Source organism: Parus major, chromosome 1, assembly GCF_001522545.3.
Source record: "Parus major isolate Abel chromosome 1, Parus_major1.1, whole genome shotgun sequence".
Classification (NCBI taxonomy): domain Eukaryota; kingdom Metazoa; phylum Chordata; class Aves; order Passeriformes; family Paridae; genus Parus; species Parus major.
Genome location: NC_031768.1, coordinates 94,202,732 through 94,225,553, shown reverse-complemented (window position 1 = coordinate 94,225,553; position 22,822 = coordinate 94,202,732). Strand labels below are relative to the sequence as shown.

The 22,822-nt window shown below is 38.1% G+C and overlaps 1 protein-coding gene across 2 annotated transcripts in view; it reads left to right on the top strand.

Annotated features, from left to right (window-relative positions):
- CMSS1 (cms1 ribosomal small subunit homolog) overlaps positions 1-22,822 on the top strand; it is a 220,828-nt gene that overhangs the window by 104,200 nt on the left and 93,806 nt on the right. Inside the window, exon 1 of one of the 2 annotated variants that reach the window (XM_033517680.1) lies at positions 9,003-9,064. The exons of the other annotated variant lie outside the window; for it this stretch is intronic. Coding sequence (XP_033373571.1) covers positions 9,019-9,064 — 46 coding nt within the window. The 5' untranslated portion in view covers positions 9,003-9,018. Of the gene's footprint in view, positions 1-9,002; positions 9,065-22,822 lie in introns of those variants that run through there. 2 annotated transcript variants of the gene reach the window in all.

Genomic DNA, 22,822 nt, shown 5'->3' with positions numbered 1-22,822 from the left:
CAGATTTGTTGGTGAAAAGAGTAGGATTTCTGAATTGATTTGGTGGAATTTCTTTAAAAATGAAGCAATTGAGATATTTTGTTAAGTTAATGTTTTAACCTTCGTGCTATTGAGCTTTTAAAGTTGGATAATTGAGATAAGGCCTGGAATAGATGAGTTAAATTTTGTGAATTGTTACCTGTGAAACGTAGAAATGCTCAAAATCACAACAACCTGTTCTCTCTTGTGTACTTGGAATGACACCTACATATGAACTAATAACTAAAAGGAAATATTAAAGTATTCATAGGGTGCATGAAAGTCCCAATAGTGGCAAGGTTAGGTAGTGTTTCCAAGGAGCAAGGCTGTAGTTTAGGGTGGTTAAACATGCCTTCCTTGAACAAATGGAATAAAATACCTAAATCACTCCACTGTTGTCACCTCTCTCCACACTATTTATGTGCTTTTTGAGTAGTAATTGTACAAACTCTCTTAACCATTTTTTGATGGAATTCTTACACTGGCTCCAAGAAAACCATTTGCACTGCACCTGTGGCAGTTTGGTAGCAGCTATGTGTGCTCTGCTTTGACTCTCTGCCCTTCTTTCAGAGGGTACCATTTGACTCTGCTGAGCCTGTTTCTGCTCTGCTAAAGGGGTAGTGATGCTGCCGTGTTTTGGTAAGGCATCCTTCTGATCCAGAGGTGAAAGACCAGATAGAGCTTTCTTTTTATTGATCCCAAGAGAGCTTGAATACAAACTGCATAAAGGCCTGTGATCTCTGAAGGAGATTTTAGGAAGTCCTGCTGGGATTTGATTCTATGTCTGAGTCATTTGAGCTTGTTTTTTGACCCATTAATAAACCCATGTCACACGACTTCTGTTGCCTTTTGTTACAGTCATTACATTCCTCTGGAGTTTCTGTAGCCATTGTCTACTTTGTTTCTTTGGTTTTGTTTTTCTTCACTAGGGATAGATTTTTAAGTTGGCAGGAGGTGTAAAATTCAGTTCCCACCATCAGAAAACTCTGTGCATTTCCAAGGGGTATATAATAGCCATGCAAGCTCCTCTGCACCTTCCCTTTGGGAAAGTGCAGCTTGCAGTCATCCTTCAGTAGGTGTGCAGCCTTAGTGGGCTGTGAGTGTTCCTCCTCCTTGCCACTCCTCAGCCTGGCAAAGGAAGCAGTGCCACAGAGGAAGCTACAGGAAAGGCCTTTAAGGACCCAGATATGTGTCCTTAGATATTGTGGGATATTCAGCTCTGCAGAAAGCTCTTCTCACCTTTCTGTGTGTGCGTGGAGGCACGCACAGGCTCTCCCCGTGGGATGGATACCTGATGTATTTGAAAGAGTCTCTGTGAGCTTTGGCTTTCTGCTGAGTGTGTGTGGGCCATGTAGAACAGACAGCTTTCTCAGAGGGGGACAAAGGTCAGTTTGAAATTTTTAGGTGTCCTATGTAATGCAAGCTGTTGGCAGATTTGGAAGATACCCGTGAAATCTTTGTCAAGGAAGAGGCCTTTTGTTTCCAAGAGAAAGTTTTGGATGCAGAGTGGGAAGAGGAGTATTTGCTAGATGTGTCTGAAATATGTTTGTTTTGAAAGCCACTATTGAATTAGGTGTAAACTGTGATCCTGGTTTATATTCCTTAGGGCAGGGGAAGATGGAATCTGTTGTTTATTTGAGTGCAGGTTTTCCCCAGGGTGCTTATATACACTACAGAATATTCATTAAACTGTTGGCATTGTATCTCTAAATCTTTCCTTTGATTTCAGGTCTTAAATTAAAAAAGACAAGCCAGATATCCCCACTCCTCCCAAAATAAACCTAAGTTGTGAAGCTGTCCTTAACACTTTTGGTGAATGAAGCACAAACACCTACTGCTTTCTGGCAAACCCTGTTTTATCAATGTAGACACTCTTCTGAGAGTTGTTTCACTGTGTCCACACAGTCTTTACCTGACTTTCAGAAAGACTGATAACAAAGTTGTAAGGCAGATTACTGCCTATTTCAGAGTTGGAGTTTTCTGTGTTTTGCAGCATGAGACATTGAACAACTATCAGGAATAAAAGAATTTTTTGTTTCCCTCAAGTTACTGTTGGCTTTAAAGCAAAAGACCAGGAAAGGGACATGCCATTTACGTAAGTTTAGAAAACCTTCAAAATATCTCTTTTAAATTTTTTATTAAGAGATTTAGGGCTAGTGTCATGGCATGATGAGAAACTTTCCAAACTGGTTTGAGAAGATAAGTGCATTTTCTTTGTTATTTTGCATTCCACTAATATTGTGATTATTGTGCTACCATTTTAGCTATACAGTTGGTCATATTTTGTATGCTACCCTTAATATTGTGAAAAGGTTGCCATTAATAATGAGTGGGAACAAAATGGTCAGCTGGCTTTAACTGAGGTGACACATTTCAACTGTTTCAGCTCAGCTGTTGTAGAGGGTCAAAGACAAAGGAGATTTCAGTTTCTAGAGCTTTGCTCTAAGATGGAAAGTAGACCTGCAACCCTGTGGTTCAGTTATGAAGCTAAGAAATTAATTTGGTAGTTCACAGAATTGTTCCTAAGATAAAATGAGAGGAAAGTGAGGGAAAAGGGAGTGTTTGATGGGAAGGAAGTATCAAGAAAATAGACAGTTTGCTTAGGAAGACTTGGAAACAGATGAAGCCAAGAGAAACTGAACAAAATAGCATCCTTAGAAGTGAGTTTGCCATACACTTAGACTTAAGCACACATTTTCTGTGGTGCTCTTCTGGAAACTGCTACTATGAAATGCTTTTTGTGTACTTGAGTTTTAACACAGTGGCTTCTACTACCTGCACACCTTGTTTTGGGTGATAATTTGTTGTTCCAAGAAACTAAGGATAATTCCATTTTCCTTGTAAGGCAATCTGCAGGGTTTTTTATTTGCTTCAGAGTGAATGGTAGTGATCTGCCCTTCAAGTGAAGCATTACTTTTACAGGATATTTAAAGTGAAGTAACCATATACAATAATGTAGATTATAGCCACATTTATAGAAGTGACTGCTATCAACTTAGACTGAGTAATAATTTTTAAAAGAAATTCTGAAATTTTCCATTTTTCACTTGTCCCAGTGATTCCCCTTATCCCTTTTATATTTAGCAGAGCAACCAAGATACCTGGCTGAGACATGACTCTTTCCTAACAGTACACTTTGTACTCATTGTACACTTGGTTCCCAACTGTACAGTATAAAAGATGTTTAAAAACATCTAGACTTACATGGAAATTACGTAACTGTGGTGAAAACTTCAAAAGAAAGCTTGGGGGTTTCCCCCCGCCCCCTTTGCTTTGTTTAGGTACATGTTTGGGCTGGATTTTTATCCGTGCACTCTTGCAAATCCTTCGTATTTGTACTCATAAGTAACTGGTTCATCAGGAACTTTTAATGAAGTGTGTAATCTCATGGTGGGAAGATAAATTTTTTTTGTTTTTTCTTTTTCCTAGTTTCCATGTTCTTTTAGGGTGTGGTTCAAACTAAAGTGAATTTTAGGTTGGTCTTTCCTTTTTTGACCTGCCAAAGGGTTTGTTCTGTTAGCATTGCTCTGCTCCCTGTAAATCAGACATTCTTCTTGGGCTGCGTCAGGTTACTAATGACATGATTAATGCAGGAAGGGTAGAGAAGGATGACGTAGTGGCTCATGCAAAGTTTACCTGAGAATTATCTGTAGCTCTCTACTGTTTAGTGTCTGTGTGAGTCATGGCCTGAAGCTCTGCCATTCCCTGTTCTTCAGCTGGGCAAGATCACACTTACCTCATTCTATGTATGCATTTCTCCCTTTCCTGCCAGATCTGATTAGAAGCACTTTTGTTTTAAACTCTGTTTGTGAAACATTCAATACACTTTTTGCAGATAGCTGACCATAAGGCTAGATGAAAAGTGCCATTAGATATCTGTGATCCAGACAGCTTTAGAAACTTTCTCTATCCTGCACAAATTCTGATTTTTATCAGCTGAAGTCTTTTTCACATTCATGGGTTTACCAGTGATAGTGCTTTGACATTAGTGAGCTTTGCAATAGGACCATGAGTCAGTCCCTGTCTGTCAGTAAAGTCTCCTTTTTCTTCTTGTATATTTGTACACATAAAAGCTTACAAAATACTAGCAGCAAGTTTCTGCTGCTGTCTCCGGTTTTTGAAGCTTCCTTAGGCTGCAGGTGCAAGAGTTCCCATTAAATTAGGTTCACCTATTGATTCCTTAATGAAGCATTTGGGAAATTCGTCTTGCTGATAAGGAAGCATGGGCATGTTCTCTGATATACTTTGGAGCCTTGGTCATTCCCTTACTGAGGGCTGACTTAATGTGCCTGCAGACAATATTTGTTCTGCTATTTGTGTATGTGTGTCCTTTAACTGTCACGTGTTCTCAAGTCTCTTTTAAAAGACCAGAATGAAGTCAGTGTAGAATTTTCAAGTAATGCTGATTATTTTTTCAAGATTCCTTTGTTTTCTCTGTAGAACTGTCACAAAATCTTTGACATCCTTCAGGACTTCAGCTTTCCTCAGCTGAAACTGTCACCTTTTCTTGTGTGAACTGCTCTCTGAATTATCTTGTGCAAAAAGTGCTTAATGTTTAACTGTACAAGAATATGCTGAAAGCAGGCTATCATTTTCCAGCCAGTTCATATCTCTCAACCTGCCACTGCCTATATCAGGAACACAAAGTGTGGGAAAAAGTTCTAAAATGATAGACAGAAAAATGTCTTGTGGGAAACCTAAAATGCCTTGAGACTCATTCTGTTAATAAAGAATGTTTTTACAAGCACAGCATCATCCCCTTTACTTTTTGACATTTTCAAAAATGGAAGCTTGAGAGCATAACATTTGGGTAGAATGTAAACAACCTTGATAAGTGGAAAAGTGACATTTCATGGAAATAGCATTGCCTTAAGAGAAAAGAATGGTCAAAGTGAATAATTAGCCAGAAAAAAAACCAAAAACAACCCAACTTAGTTCTAAAAGGCTCAACTATTTCTAATAAAGGCTATACTGATGCCTGAGATAAAATTTTATGTGCACTTTGGTTACATTTTGCAAACATAACTTAAAGGAAAACAAACATCCCATGATCTGTTAATCTCAAAAGGTACACCAGATGAGTAAATTCTTATTGTAAACACATTATTAAAATATCTGAAAGTTCTGTAATGCAACGTGAACACATTTTTCCATACATTGCAGCATATGCTAATGGAGTTAATGATTGTAATTACACAGATGCCTGAATAGGGATGGCAAAAGTTCATGTTCAGCTTAATGTCTGTATTTAATTTTCCTGCTTTTAAAGGAACTGTTTACATAAAAGAGTAACATAGATTTTATTCAGTGAGTTGGTGTTTAGGCAAAGAAGAAGCATATTGTTTGACACGTGCCTTTATGTAAGCTGTGTTTCTAGAATCTGTCTTTCAGTTTGAGCAGTGAAATGGTATTTCTGGCTTTTGTTTTATTCTGGTGAAATAGGCAGTGCCTTGGCTGTAGAACTGATTTTTTGCTTTTTGTCCAAACCCCTCTTCTTTCACGCTTGCAACCAGAAAATTAATCATATGAGGCTTTAAAATGCTTGTTTTTTTGTTTTTTTTTTCAAAATTGAAAGACATTGAATGAAGTAGAAGTGTAAAAAGTAACTGTTCTGCAAAACCTGTACCTTCACTTGTGCAGGTTTATGAGTCAGGACATCACCACCCTCCAGTTCATCAGGTTGGGGTTGCCTCTTGCTGCACAAAGCAGCAAACAGCCCTGCAGAGTGATAGAGCAAGCTGTGTCTGGCTCCTTGGCTCAGGCAAGCTCACAAATCCAGAGGAAGCTGTGATTGAGGAAGGACCCAAGAGGCAGGAAACAGATGTTGGCAGCAGTGTCCTGGTTCAGGCAGCCAGATAGCAAATGTACCAAGCCAAAATAACTAAGTGGGTTAAATGGCTATAACTGTAGCTCAGTCTTTTTTATTGCGCTACTTAAATCTAGGTTTACCTAAGGCGTACTGTGCCTTTTGCACATACACATTGTGGTGTGTTGTCAAGCTTCAGAGACCTTGGCTGATAACACCATGGTCACCCATCAGGTGTTTCTGTGTGCAGTTAGGTACCTTTCTTAAAGGCTTGCTAGGGTCATCTTGGTATTTCAGTTGTTATCTTCTGTGTGGCCAAAGATCACCGTGTATAAGGGGATGCAAGAGGACAACATTAGAATCTAACATATTCAGAAAAAGTCCTTTGAAGTCTCCAAAACAATGCAGATTTAGGATTTTTTTTTTTTTTTTCTGTGTATGCCTTTCTTGCTGTGGCCTTTGATACTACATTAGTTGTACCAGCAGCATAGGAATCCTGCAGCAAACTATTTCACTTGGGGTTTGGCACCTTCTCTTCCTGGGAGAGTACATAGATAAGCATTTTCCAATCTGCTTTCAGGTTTTGCATTTTCCTAGTGTCCATTCATCAGCTCAACAGTCTCATATTACAAGATCCCAGAAGGATACGAAGAATCTCAGGGTTAAAAAATAAATTTCAAAAAAACCCCCAAAAACCCCAAACCCACAACAAAACAAAATCTCAAAAAAAAAAAGCTCAAATAAACAAAACAAACAGAAACCCCACCCTTGAGTAGTACAAGTGGAATAGAAGAAAACTATGGTCTTGGCAGGTAAGCATGATTCTTAAAGGTTGTGCCATGAAAGCATCGCTTGTCAAGGAGAGGTGGTCCATGCTTGTGGTGCAATGCAGAGGTCTCTGCCTGGAGCCTTTCTTTTGGCTCCTCTGGCTTTTAAGAAAGGCCTGGACAGTAGTTCTGTGATGGGATTTCTTGCGTTTCATTTGGGACTCTGTATCTGTCAGATGTTTCTCAGAAGCAAAGCCTTGGTTTGTTGGTGGGCTGTCTGTACTTAAAAACCCTTTCAGGGCTGTTGCTGCCTGACTCCTGGCGCACTGTGGGAGCCTTTTGTCTGAGCTCCTGCAGGTAGATAGCAACAGGGTAATTCAGAGGGATTCTCAGTGCCCTCTTGCTCTTTGGCTTAACAATGTGAGAAAAGTGGGTAATGTTACTGTCAGAGATCTTTCTTCATTCCTGCTCTAAATTTCCCCTTGGGGTTTGGTGAGTTTGGCTTGTTTATAGATAACCCTGATTTTCCCTCATCTCCCATGATTGCTGCTGCCACCATTTTTCCATTTGAGAAGGTGTTTCCAGAGATAACCTCTTAAGCTTCCTGAGTGCAACCCTGTGACATTCTTAATTTGTACATGTTATTTTCTGCCACTTCTCTAGCACTGGAAATTTCCATTTCCCAAATCTCTTTAGGAGCGATAGGACACAACTCGCTTTGTGCGGGTGATGAGGCATAGGTGGTGTATTTGGCTTTTAGATCTCTATAACAAATATTTTCCATTTCTGAATTTACTAAGCCCCCCTTGTATGTAAATACTGGAATGTGCTGACTGGGGATTTGTTTTTAATATCGTGTAAAGGTTTTTCTCTTGTAGCAAGTCTCCTAAATGCACGAACAAGATAACTTATAATAAATAAGAAGTCACAAAACTTAACACTGCTGTAGTATTTTAGAAGCTGATTCAGATACAAAAAGATTTTTTCTTAGTTGAATCCCAATTAGTAAAAATGGAATGAGCCTGTATAAAAGTAGTGGATCTGATATTTCTGTCACTGACCTGTTATTCTAGGGAAGAAGGACTTTGATCTGTTTTTCACACAGTCATTCCCAGTGTTTGGGATGGACCAGCTGAGAAACAGATTTTGATGATAATAAGCTTTAGCAAGTTTCATTCCAGTGGCTTCCCAGGTAGGAGAAAGAGATCTTGGTATGAGCTTGTGGACCTACTTACATTTTTTCAAATCCCCATAAGACACAAATTCATGGGAAGCCAAACCACATTGGTTCCACTGTTTGTAGAGCTGCTTGCTCTTTTCTATGGTGGTTTTTTGAAATCAAATTATGTCTGCCTTTGCTAAACTTCTGTTGTGTTGCTAGCTTTACTGTGTATGTTCCAGTTGCTAAAATACAAGAAGCCACAAAGGGCACCAGTGTAATAAACAAGAACAAATAAGGACAGTCTGAAATGCTGTTACTTGCAGATAGTTGACTTAAAATCTGAAATTAAAAAAAAATGTTTCTCTTTTCGGTATTTATTTTATTTATAACTTTCTTACACCACTATGAACTTCTCTTCCACTGGGATAAATACAAGAGGACTACTTCTCACTTGCAACTATTTAAGAAATGCAAGCAATGAAAGTAAAAAATACTTCAGATTTGAGAATTAGTTTTTATCTAGAAGTAATGATTTTACTTTCTGAATATTAGATCTGTTTTCAATTCTGTATGCATATTCCTTAGGCAAATTTTTGAAAACATCGTCTTCTAATGAAAGTTTAATTTTCTGATTTTTGATTTTTTCTTTTTCATGAGTATTTTCTAATTTCTGATTACAATTTAATATAATGAAATAATCACCATGATGCTTGTGCTTACTTTAACTGTAGTTATTTATAAATGACAAGGATTGGGCATGGAAAGCTATAATTATAAAAACTATTTATCCTTCAAAAACCTCCTGTTTATGTGTAACAACAGTATGAGATTACTTTCAGTTTAAATTTGAGTCCTGTATTTAAAAGTTTCTAAATTTCTGTGGTACAGCTTCCTCTCTGAAACCTTGAAAATTACCTATTTAAAGCTTGTGTCTGGATGATCCTTACTACGGAATTCCTCCAGTTTTCTTTAGAGACCCATCACTTCAGGCAAAGTGTTTTTATATTCCCTTGTCACGCTGCTTCAAGACAGGTTTCCCTCTGGTAAAATGGTTTCCTTTATTACTTATTTGTTTATGTTGGTAGTGGTTTCCCTCGTAAGGTTAATGACTGTTTCAAAGAAATTGCAATTTCCTGTTCTTGTGTAACTTGTTTACTTTAGATTTGTTCAGAAATTCTTTCTATTTTGAAGGTGTAATGCTCCAAGGAATGATTCTTAATCTTTCTTACCTTTTCCTCTCTCTTTTCTTCCAATTTTAGGTAAGAATGAGTTTTGCGGTGATTTTTTGGTTTTTGAAGAATTTCTGCTTGGGTAAAGTATTAATCTCTCTATATTCCTTTAAAAAGTGGTGTTCTTTTTCTCTGCATTTGAGGGAGGAGGGGGAATTTTTGGCCAAAGCTAGTGCTGTGCCCTTTTAAATACTCTGATACGGTTGCTGAAAGAGAGTTTGAAAATTTCAAGTTGGAGTTTGGGTTTTTCTTAATAATTTTCTATATGCAGGATGATAGTAAAAACGTACAAGCAAGTTATTAACTGTCATCTGGAGAAGTTTGACATGTATTTCCATTCAGTGAAGCAGTCTACTGCTTCAGATTTCTTGTGGAATATCTCTATGCTCAAAGGCCTTGCCCAAGTATATAATAAGGTTTATATTGTAGTAGCTCTTCCTCTGTCTATATTCAAGAATTTAAAATAGTAAAAAGTAGGTCAGCTAAGCATACACCAAAAATTAAACAGTAATTCAACAGGATAATTAACACACATTGCAATACCAGGATTTCAGAGTTGTTTCTTCTTTTTTGAAATAATAAAGCCATGTATGTCTTTACTGTGTAATAATGATGTGGGGGCTGTGCTGAGCTGTGCTTTTCCCTCCACAGCCATTACTAACTAGATTTGGGAGCTTCCCTTTAAGAGGCTGCAGTCTCAAGGGAAAAGATCTTTCATTTAGCAAGCCTAGAGACAACTTCTGATTATAGGAGAATTGGTTTATTGTGGAAAGTAATGAAACTATAAATATGACTTCCTGTGCAGTAGACATGTTTGTCAGTTTCTGGAAGCTTGAAAAAGGAGATCTTGTCTGGTTACAATTCACAATCAATCTATGGAAAGGAGTTTGGAACAGCAGCCCATTTCTTTTATCAGAGACACTCTTGGTTCAAACTACTGCAGTTCTGCTTTTTTGTTCTTTTTCCTATATATATATACAGTTTTAATTAATCAGTTAGAGGCCCAGCATGAGGTAATGCTGGAAATCAACAATTTGAATCCCGTGATTCTTAATAGAGAATTAATGGAAACAGCTTCTTGGTCAGAAAGTATGTCATTTGGACAGTATCTAAAGTATATATTATGACAGAGGCTTCTCTGTGCATAATATATATTCCTTTGGGGTGTGTCTGGTTTTAGAAGACCAAAACTAAAACAAGAAATAGTGTAATTCATACTGGGAAATAACCCTGATCTTTAAAATTCTCTAGCATATGTATTGTCACAACTTAGTCAGAAGGACCCTCTGTAGTCATCTAGATGAATCTTTTGTGTAATGTAAGGCAAAAATCTCTTGCTCATTATTCCAACAGATTTTACGTGGGCTTCAGCCTCTAATAAAGTCACTGCAAGCTGTGTTAATTTAAATTTTTCTCAAGTTTTAAATATGCTGCTTCCTTGCCATTGTATATGAAGGGGCATTAGCGATGCTCCCGAATGAAAAGTTGAGGTGCTGTGCTTCTTAGAGACAAAGTTTGCAGTTGCCCAGAGGTGGGTGCCTGGTGTTTGTCCTAATCTTTACAGCTCCCCGTGAAACTGGATCTCAGGTGGCAGTGAGGAAGAGGTGGGCAGCAGTGTGACAAGGACAGTAGGGTAGAGAAGTAGTGGCACTTGATGGCATGAGAGAGAGGAAAAGGTGTGAAAAAGCTGGCATCAATCACAGCTTCAGAGAGGTGAGAAAATATTGATCTAGGATTTAAAAGGTGGGATTCCTATAGTGTTACATATATATATATATGTGTGTGTGTGTATGTACATATGTATGTACACTGTTCTCTATATACTGGCCTTGACTGTGTTCTTATTTTTAGAGTAAGCAGACTTAGAAGAGGTTCAGGCCTTTAGGTAGTGGTTCTGAGTGGAAGAAACCACAGAGGAAAGGGGTAAAGCACTCATGTTCCATGTCCTGCACACACTCTTGCTTATGTACTTGCTCTCACTCACTGTTGTCCTTTCCTGGCAATCTCTTTTGTTGGTTAAAGAATTAGGGTATTTGAGAGTTTGAGGCTGAGCACAGCTTTAATTACCTGTCTGGAGTATTGCATTAGCTTCACTCTGACAGCTACCCACCTCCTTATGCTCTTTCCACTTGTGTCTAAGTACCGTGCAGTTGTACTCCACAAAGGAGCAGAAACATGGATTTGTGTCCCTGGGCCACATCAGAATGGAGTGCATGTGTATGTACTGCACACACAGCGCAAGCCTGGGCCATGTGGATAGCCTTGCTACAGTGTAATTCTCCTTTTTCTCTTCTCTGTGGTGTTTTCTGAATGGACAGTTGCTTGGGGACAGGGAGGAAAGAACAACACACTCTGAAAAAACTCTAGATTTCGCTTCCTTGAGATCAGGTTTTGCCCTGGTTTTATAGGGTCACTTTGTCATTCAGTAAAGGAAACAGTCAATGGAGTTAATTTGAGTACAGATAGAAACACTGCTTTCTTTGATCTGAGCTCTGTCCTGTGACTTAAAGGAGCCACATTCCTACAGACAAACTGTCTTCTCTGAAGGTCTTCAATACCATAAATCTCATATCAAATCTGGGGAAGAAATGAAGTATGCAGTTCAGATTATTTATTTTGAAATATAAATTCAACTAAAAAAAATAAAAAAAAATAAGTATAGATGTAGATTACATCACTTGTTCTGCAGTACTTATATTTTCTGCTAGGATACCGGTTTACTGCCAAAATATGACTCAAAAGATCAATAGCAAACAATCTGTACAAGTTTACACAAGAGAACTGAAGTAGTTCATTCCATAAGCATTGTGTTTTAAAAGCACACACTTCAAAAATAGATACTTCTTTGGGAAGGCTGCTTTCTTAATTTTCACTGTTGCTTTCAGAAGTATGTCCAAATAGTTACAGGGTTTGTTTTTTGGTTTTTTTTTCCCTGAGAAATCTGTTGCTGCACACTGAGGATGTAAGGGAATTGGAATGGCTATGGCTGTGAATGCTTGCAGTTAACAGAGGTCAGCCATAATATTTCTGGCCACAAAGACAATCTTAAATTAAAGAAAAAAATGAAAAAATTACAAGTCTGATGCTAATTATTGTAACAAAGAATTGAAATGGAGGTTCGAAAGGTACATTCCATTTAAGGATATGCTGATCATGGTGGCTGTGGTTGAGGGAGACTCATTTGTCATGTTTTTATAAATATTGCTGTGCTGTACATTTAATGTTTAATGTGTTTTGATTCCTTTAAAGCCCTCTGGATTTTTTTATCTGAAGATCTGTGTATTAAGAAGTGAATGATACTTTTTCCATATCTGTGCTTGGTTAACATTCTACATAAAAAAACTTGCACAAGTAATTGTGCACTAATAGACATATTTCTTATTTTTGTATAGTCCATTTTTGTTGAGAGTGTCAAACATTTTGCTTCTCAGTCATTGTCTTCAGACTTCTTTTAATCATCTGTATGTTGGTCCATTTACCAAGCCAAATAGCATAAGGGAAAAGGAAGGAGAGCTGCCAACTCTCTCCTGTTTTTTATTTCTGAGATTAAAAAGTTTCACACAAATTTCTCAAGTTCTTTTCTCAAGGAGGAAAAATGCGTAGTTTGGGAATGAATCCTATCCCTTTTGTTCAGCTCATGTTTTTTATTAAACTCCTTGGCTCTTGATTTGACATTATCTACCCAGTAACTGATAGTCAAAGTCTCCCCAGCATTTCCAACAATTCCAGAGGCGTCCTGACCATCTACAGATAGTAATGTTTGATAGCACTGGAGGCTTTCTTGTGCTAGAAATGTTTGAGTATGTCGTAGCTTTTAGATTTGAGAAAAAGCACACATTTTAGAAAAACAACTGAAAAAAGTAGAAATTGGAAAAATTGGAGTAGGTGGGAAAGAAGGGCAACTGAGGTAGTCAGGGCTTTCAGCTCTGGGTATATTGCTGAATGTTCTTTAATTTTAATTTTAATTTTGGCACTTATCTGTTGAGATTGTGAGAACAACCTTCGTTATTCTTAGCAGTTAACCCACCACAAAGGTTTGTTCTCCATTTATATATGACTTGTCAAAATACTATGACAACTAGGCTGATTTTAGACAAACAGATCCTGGCTCTAAAAAGACAGTAAGTCTTCAAGTCAAACATGGAGGGCAGCCATTGGCACTGGGAGAAGTCAGAAACCACAGATTGTTTTCTCATTGGATGAAGAGCTTGAAGCAACGTAAAGTTAATTGAAGAATTCCTTGAAAGTGAAGTCAGCCTAAAATAAAAGCTATGGGGTCTATAATTTACTAAATGTAAAAGCTTTGTGAGCAGTAGTGAACATAAAAGTTTGAAAAAAACATATTTTAGTAAACATATCTGGCTTGTGTTATGGACTGTCCTGTTTTAATTATTTGTCCAAATAATGTAGATTTGCAGTATGATCTCTAATTAGGCACAGTTTGATTTATTGAGCTGGCCCCACATAAACTGTGATGTCATGCTCAAAATTGCAGCTCTGCTCTTGCAGTTTAAAGACGATTATTTTTAACTTTGGAATGCTTCGGTTTTGTGCATCTTGGCTTTTAGCTTTGTGAACTTAAGATGTGCTCTGCTCCTCTCCTCCTTCCTCCCCCCAGATCAAAGCAATCTGTTGTAATGTAACCAGAGCAAAACCTTCTGAAATGGACTTCTGAACACTCTCAGCTTTAATTCTTCTTGGTAAATAAGAAGAAAGGCTAGATTCTTCATGCTTGCTGTTGGGGTGGGGGTGGAGGGGTTGAGAAATAGGTACAATAAGTATTGAACTATGTTTTGCCAGTTGTCCAGATGCTGATGCCCATTCTAGTGCAGGACTGCTTCATTTATGTCTCCAAAAGGTCTTAGTTTTCTTTTGATGCTATAATTGAAGAAAAAGGAAAAGAGAGGGGAGGGAAAGCAGGGAAAAAACCCGACCACAGACACAAAAAAAGGAGAGAGATGGGATCTGCACTGCCTGTTACTGCAGGTAATAATTACTTACTAGAAATGGGAACTCTTGCACATGAGTTTTTACTCATATGTGTTGCATTTTCTGCTTGTTTCCCATTTGAATAGGAAAATTTGCCTTTCCTTAAACCAGGGTCTCTTCGAAATGCAGAAGGAAGCTTTGCACATGAGGATTTCTGCATTTCCCTACAGAGGAGGTCTTCTGCAGCGATGAGCTACATCCCTTCCTGCCAGCATTCCTGATCTGGACTTGTGGGCAAAGGGCCAAAGCACACCAGAATGTGGAGGAAGGGAGAACTGAAAGCTGGGGCTGAGTATGATCTCTCCTGCCAAGCTCATTGAGCATGTTAAGAAGAGAACAGCATTTCAGGGCTGTGGGAGTCTTTCTGTGGAGGTGTCAATACTACTTCAAGCAAGGCCCCCACAGGCTGATGGCAAACTGGAGAGGGAACAAGAATAAAGGCATGGAGGTGTCACAGTTATACTGGAGGCACTTAATTACCTAGCAATATCAAAAGGGGGGAATTGTGTTCAGAAGGCAGTAGCTGTGGCAAAGGAAGGCAGACTCCATTTTCTAACAAAGCAATTTCTGACTGGGAGGGGAAGATGAAAATAGCTTCCTGTGGATTTTAGTGGGAAGATTCTGTGAGCTGCTCTTGGTAGTGATTGCAGTGTTTCAGGCTCATGCAGGCTGAGAACAATGCACGTTGAGTCATTGCAAAGCTGTACTTCTCATGAGGAGCCTTGATTATATAGCAGCTGACTCAGTTTCTATGCTATAAATTGATTACAGCTTAAAAGACTCATAAAAAGTCATGGGATTTCTTAGGTTTTTTTATAAGGATATTCTCAAATGAGTATCACATTTTTAATATAGTCAGTTGTTGACTAAATATATTGGTTTTAGATGTGTAACTGCTCATAGTTGTCCTAGAACTATATTCAGTTTAGGTAATGAGGCTTGGAGGCAGTGTTGCTTCAGGGGAAAAGGGGAAAGGAGTTCATACCCTTCTGACACTTTGGTGCCAGTGAATGTAAATGCATGGAAAGTGTGTATGAGTTTGCTAATGATTCATCTCTCTTTTTTGACCTGGCAAAATTGCCAACTGAAACCATCATTTTTTAAGGTGAAAACATTAATTCTTTGAACATTTGGGCCCCTAGTTTACTGCCAGTTATGGGAGCCTGTAATGTCTTGATTGAAACAGTATCAGTAAAAACAGCCAACATTTGCTTATGAGCAGACTACCTGTCTTGTTTTGATGAAATGAAATTAAATAAGTGGTAGGTTTCAAATAATTCCCTTGTAAGATGCTCATGCTTTGTCTTGTGTTAATATATTTGGGTTTTTGGTTTTTTGGTTTTTTTCTTTATTATTGGTTACAAATCTGAATGCAATCTCTTTTCCAGGATGGTAATTAACATAGTTCAAACCACTCTTGCCCAGAGATCTGAGTGAGGTGGCTGTCATGCACTGTGTGTGTCTGGGCACATTCCTGCATGTGCATTGGTTTTGTTGTCACTTTCTTTAGTGGATCTGGCAATATACTTGGTACAGAAACAGCCAAGACCTTGAGGAACTTATGACTGACAACAGTTTAATTCTTTTTTGTGTATTAAATGACTGATGCAGGGTTAATTATTTTTTTTTGTGGCAGCTCTTCTCCTGGCACTTACTTGCAGAAACTGGTCTTGGAACTCAGAGGGACAGCTTGTCTATGAGAGTAGTAACAGCTTCTCCATCATTTCATCTTGTCATTAAAACTGGACATTCATCCACAAGCTGTCTCACAGCTCTGTAGTTAAGGACTGAAAATATTCTGTGAGGATCTTTAGCCTGCAATATATGCTGAAGTGATCCTTATGGCCAAAACATTAAGGGGATGAGGATGACTGTCATGAGAAACGAACATGGAGGGAGGTGCTACATGAACATGCCTGCTGTGATACCTCTGGAATTGCCAGGAGCTGACCAGATGGAAAGTTAATGACACTTTGTGGTTACAATACTTCCAGTAGCTTCCCCTTCCTTTTGCTCTAAAATGTAAAGCTGTTTAGTATTACATAAAAATCCAGGCTCTTCAAGAACACGTGTCTGAAATTATTTTCTTGATACTGATGCCAAAACCAACTGGGATCACAGCATACAAAAATACTTGAACAGAGAGATGGAGGTGATCAAATCTGATACACAGGGAGTCTCATGGTTGTGGAGCCTCGTGAATGACACAGGGAGGAGCGCATCTGGCAGCTGCATAATTTGAGCAAGCCCTTGGGCATTGATTAATGGTGTGCTGGTCACATACAAGAACTTACCACGTCTTTTGCAAAATTCTGCCCTCTCATACTCACTTTCTCAGCTGCAATTGTTCCCTGGCTTGTTTTGGTCAGAATAAGCAGGCTCAGAACAATCAAAAATGTTGAAGGAGCTCATTTGTGCTAATCTGTATTGGATGGAGATGACTAGAGAATGATCATGCAAGCAGCTAGGCGAGTTTGAGGAGTGTTGACCTACCCTTTGGCTGTGTGTAGGAAAAGGGAGATATATCCTCTGAGGAGAGGTGACTCCTGGGAGAGGATGCATGCTCAGTGATGTCTTTGCTGTGTATCTGGAGGCTGCAAAGGCAGGTGCACACAGATTGTCACCTGACTGCTGTGTCACGCCCTGCTAGCTTGAGCTGGTTAGCAGAGACGCTGTGATGCCACAGGTCAGACTGTGGCTCTAGGAAAGCTAAGCAGCCTTCATGGCTTAAGAACACTTAAAGGCAGACTGCTGCACTTGTTGGCAGATACAGCACAGCTTTGCTTTTGCTGTTTTGTGAGACCACTCCTGACAGGCATAATGGGAGGCACACTTTTCCTCAAATTCAGCTTTGCCCAAGGAAAGCTTTGGCTCATTATTGATTACATCTGGATTTCAGGAGGCAGTGCTAAGATGATTCACATTCATTAAGTAAACTTCCAGCACCATCCTGGGAGGCAGGTTTAGAGAGCGTTTAGAGAGGAGGAAATGGAGATGAGTAACCTAAAGGTGCATCAGGAATTTGCTTCAGAGCTGAAATGAAACTTTGGCTCTAGGCATCCTGCCTCTGGAAATTCCTGTGCTGTTTGAGTTTCATGTCAACACTGTCCCATTACAGCACTGTAATTTAGAGTAATTTATAAATCTGTATCTGTGGTTGATAAGATTTGCATAAACCACATCCATTAACAACAAAAGGACTGCTATTAAAAAGTTAAGTAATAAGAAGATCATAGCATAAGTCGCATGGATAGACTGTCTAAGAAAAGGCATCACTTCTTTCTATCTGGCTGCTACTGAGCATTGAGAAGCAGATGTATTGTCAGACCATTGGCCACCTAGTCCTGTATGTCATCTATAACATCCAGAGAAAGATTACAGGAACAGGACAAGTCTACAGCCATGCCTTTTTTTGTCACTTCTTGCTGGTTTTGACAAATCTGCTCAAATTCTATTCTGAAATCTATTCTCAGGTTTGAATTTTGGAAATTGTGCCTCGTTGTGGTAACATATCCATAGGAATCTGTCTTTTCTTATGAACTGTATGATTTAGCATACCCAAACCTCCTCAGACACATTTTGTAATCACCATCTGCTAATGGTGTGTTGTGATATATACTTGTGTTTGTGAAGTTTCTTTTGAAGCAGGATAAATTCATCTGCCCACCATAGTCTAGAAGACTTGAGAAATGTGGCAAGCCTAGTTACAGTGTTTGTTCTTTCATTTTATAGAAGAGTTAGTGAATTAGAATTAGTGGATATGGAAACTGTCAAAAGACCTTTTCCTTTAGGAATATGAAGGGAGATAAGGAATGCCCCTATAAAATGTGAAAGAGGCCACTGTGTTTTGTGTTTTCTTCCCAGAGCTCTGTAGTTGCATCCTTGCCATGGGTAGTCTGATCATTTATGCTAGCATAAGGACATAGTTGCACTGAATGGCTTTTGCATGATCCTAGGCCATCCAGTCCTCTTTGTAATCTTTGAGAAAAGTCTTTCATGTCTTTCTTCTTAGTTCATGTGTGAGAATTATTCTTTTAAAACAACATCATAAAATGATTTCATTTAAAGTTACAAAAGTGAGCAATTAATTGAATTTTTTTATAAGATTTTGTAAGCAAAGTTGTGATTTTTTTAGTAGTTACCATTGATTCTGCATGACTGTAAGGAACAAGGGAAATCAGGAAAACAAATTTCCCCTGGTTTCAAGGGGAAAAATGCAGGCACATGGGTCAAAGACCCAGCATGTTGTTCTCGGAAGAAGCCGTTTCATTTTTCCTAATGTGGACATGCAGTACTAAAGCTTGCTAGTTTATGACTGAACAGTACTAAAATGCTGTTTATTGTCAGTCTCTTCTCATCTGAATCATGTTATTCAGTCCAGATTTTCTTTGAAACCACTGTCAGATGTGCAGTATGGATGAATGCTCAGAGAAACCAACGGGTGTTCGGCACTCTGATGCTTTTAATTATTGAGGTTGATCATTAATTTCACACGTGGTGAGAAAATGCTTATGTCTGTTATCTATTTAGATTTACACATTGAATGAAAGGTATTGCTGATTTTAGCAATAGTAGCCTTTTGCTTTGCTTGTCCTATGCATTTGGAAACAAGGTAGAGTTGGTTTTATGCAGGCCTTTGTAATAATGAATGTATTCCTTTGTTTGCTTGAACAAGTATTTCACTGGGAAACAGTAGCATTTGGTTTTGTTGTTCCTTCATCCAAATTTTACCAAGGAGGAGAAGAAAAAGAAACTTTCTGGGCTCCTTTCAAATAGTGATACCCTCTCTTCCTGCAAATAAACATATCCTAATTTCTCATCTGCAAATAAACTTAAGTTATCTTTATTTCTCATGTGCAAATAAAAGGCAAGAGCTTCTCATCCATCTGTCAAATCAATGGTTAGTAGGTGTTTTGTTGCATCCTGACCTGACACATTGTTTTTATTTTCTTTTTGTCCCTCAATTTATAACAGTGACTGAAACCTGTGGAAAATACCTTGGTACCTGGAAATTTAGCTTTTAGCTATAGGAATGAAATCTGGTACTAGATGGTGCTTCTTTCCAAGAACCTTGTCATGCCTGCAGTTTGCAAAGTATTTCAGCTGCTTTTATTTGATCCTGTATGGATGAGCTTCTGATTTATTTTTCTTGTTTATAGACATAGTATTTATCAAGTATAGGTAATGAAAAATCCAAGAGCTATACCAGAGAAGATGAAGTTTCATTTCTGTTTGGAGCATGTACCCAGTCATGATTGTGAAGGCTCTTTTTTCTGCTCTTCTGGGTTTTTTTTAAATGCACGGCTAGAACATCCCACATGCTGTAATACTTTCCATTTGCAGAGCCCTCTGTTTGATGATTGCAAGCTGCTCTGTAAACATTTTTTGGTCTGACAGTCATTTTTCAGAGTCTGGAGCCCTCTCCATTTTTGGTGGGAATGTGACTAAGTGATTTGTTCAGGGTCATGCAGGGTATCAGCTAGAGCATAGTGGTAACATGGATTTGTACTTATTTTGCTTTACTGATGTCTTTATTGTATTTTTCTCTACATTCCATAGTATATTGCAGTATACCTGGAAAATAACTAGAAAAGTGTTTTGGGCTAAAAATACAAAGTTTGGAGAATAACTTGAGAGAGTTTGGAATAAGTAGTCATTACTTCCTTACACATTTTAAAAACTATGATCATTGAAAACAATATAAACTGGATAAACTGGACTACTCTAACAGTGGTACAAAAATACTCCCTTTGGAATATTTTAGATCATGCTATTTATTGCTTATGTGTAACCTTGACTTTTTTAAAATTCCAGTATAGAAAATGTTAAGATGTTTTGATCTGTGTGGTCTTTCTCTTAGTATTTGGGGGATTTTTTGTGCATGGGGTTTTATGGTGGTTTGGGATTTTTTTGTGTTCCTTACTCTTCCCTGCTGGATGCAAGTGCAATATTTTCACTGCTGCTAAGTGTAAGCAAATCTTGCATACCACAAAGGTATGCAAGGGGCAATTTTCAGTAGCTGAACACAGGAAATAGTTTCAGTTCTAGGTATATATGGAAGATCTTGTGGAAGAATTTTGGTGTCCCTACTAAAGAAGTGCATTTAATAATGATGGGGTTTCTTCCTTCCCTTTTTCCTCTTTAATTCTGGTAGTTTTTGTGGACCATTATTTATGTTGCTGCTTCAATACTTGTGTTTATGAAAAGACATCATCACTTCCAATAATACTTTTGTATAGATGATGGTATTCCCTATATATTAAATAATTTCAGAATTTCAGGAAATTCAATCATGTAATCACAGGGGATTTTTACATTGCTTTTTGTGGGTAGCATAACTCCTTAAAAAGGAGTTTCTCAAGGGTGTTGAGAATATTTTACAAAGATGAGTTAAGTGAAACATTAGTTCTGTTACTGCTGGTATTCAATAAGGAAGAGAGCAGATGTGATAGTGGTTTGGGAGGCAGCTGAGGTAACATCTAGGAACATCTGGTGGATGTTTCTTTAGCAGCTGAAGGAACTACACAGATGCTAAATATTTTTTCCCATGTTCTGCCCAACTGTTCTTATGATGTTTTTATGTTTGTGTCTAGAAAGGACACCCATCTCCCCCAGTATCAACTTATATTTGCATCAGTGAAACTTTGCCTATGAAGCTGAAGGGAATGATAAAGAGAATTTGAAGATGCTTTATTTAAAATTGCATCAATGTACTAAGAAAACTTTTGGTCATTTTTCTCCTGTATCCACTGGTGATTCCATGTAAAGGAGTCTGTACTAGCTTGTATTACAACTCTGTATTTCAGCCTAGGTCACAGGCTTTATTTTACTAATCTACAGCCATCTCTGAGCCATTAATGTATGTAGAAACAGTTTCAACTTGGCTGTTGCCTGTTCTCAGAAACTTTGAGCTGTATTTTTATAGATGTTCTCTACATGAAAATCTGAAGGTTGGTTTGGGGTTTTTTTGCTAATAACAATGAGTTTTACCAGCTGTTAGGTTGATAGTTGAGACTAAAAAGGTAAGAAAACAATTTTACTGTCTTCTTTTGAGAACTCAGCCTCATTAAAGTTATGATAAGAGCTGGGAATATTACAAAACATTGATTTTTTTTTTTTTTTTATTTTCAGTAGCATCTTATTGCAAGTGTTTTCTAAAACCTTATCAGTCAGCCCTTACACTTGTACAAGTCACATTAATTCATTCCCTCAAATCAACAGACTGAGAACATGTTCCTGTGAGCTTCAAAAGCTGCAAATCTGTCTGGAGTCCCAGCCTACCTAGGCAGAGCTAATTTACTGTTGGGTGCCACAATTTCCATTCAGAGTGCCATGCTGATGGGCAAGAGCACTGACTGTCTTCAAAGCTTCAAATTTGCTGCAATCTGTCTGCAATCTGAAATTTACCATTTAAGTTGTTCAGTGTCTAATGAAACCTGTGAAGAGACTGCTGTGGGCTGCCCTGTGGTTAGAGAAGCTGGTAGAGCTCATTCCCAAATAACAGTTCCTTTTGCTCAGCCTGAATGAAAACTGATTGGTGGAGCAAGCTAAATGTGGATGGGATGGACTGGGATGCCCTCTGGCATGACCATGAAGAATTACCAGAGACCATAACTTGTCTGAGAAATCTGGTTTAGAGTTTTTCCAGGAATGCATAATTTGAAGCTCACGTTATCGTGTCCCTTGGCCATCCCACTTAAGAACTGAAAGATAGGCATGTAAATTTATTTTCAATAGGCTTGGCCTTCATGAGCCATGAATGTGCCACTTCATAGATTTAGCTTACCATGATGATTTGCAATTGACTGATTGCAAATGCTGGCTCCAGCAGGTGCTTACACACTGTTTCTGAGTGCTATGGAGTTTTCCTGCAAGCTGAATCCAGGCTGAGTGGAAGGAGGAGGTTCTCTTCTATTTATTAAATGATATTTTAGATCAAGCGGAGTAGTTTTCAGATGTGTTCATTTTTATTCTTGTTATAAAGATTCATCTAATTCTTCTTGTGGGACAAAGGCACTTCAGAATTCTGAATTCTTTGTCATATGTTTTGAACTCATCATAGCTGGGGACTTTGAGCTACCATGTACTTTCTCCATTGCCCCTGAATAGAGGGAGAACATGGAATAGAAGTTCCTGCTCTTGGTGATTGCAATCTGAAGAGTGTTATGCTACCCTCTGCAATAATTATGTCTCATGAATGTGTTCTTTGGTGCTCTTGTTTTCTTTCTACTCTCTTCTGACCTACATTTTTCTACTTTGTATTTTCTGACTACTAATTGCAGCATGCTTTAGAAACTGTAATATTAATTTCTAATTAATAGAAAAAAATTAAACTTTGATATATTTTGGTGCGTTTCACTTGCCAGCAACTTCAACCACATAACCAATTTTGGGAGAGGAAAGAGGGAAACAACCCCCTCCCCTATGAATTCTTAATTACAATAAGTGAGTTGCTGTATTATTAGGAACATAACCTAATGGCCACACAGTTAAATATTTACTTGCGAGTTTATTTAGTGCTTTCTTTTCAAGCTACAGATTTCTGCATTGCGTCCTTTGTTCAACTGTTTGGTCTTCCTAAACTCATAATCTCTGTATCTGTGATGCTAAAGAAACCAGAGTGTGAGGTCAAAATTTCCATTACATAGCCAGAGAGGAATTTCAAGGAACAATGCCAAAATCACTTAAAAAAATAAATTTACAGGAAAGATGACTCATCAATCAACAATTGCTGTTCTAGAAAATAGAATTAGTTATATATGTTTTGGATACAGAGATGGATAAAATGCACCCTGACAGGCAGGGTTAGATCAGGGTGATTTGGTTTTTTTTTTGTTTCCAGACAATTTTA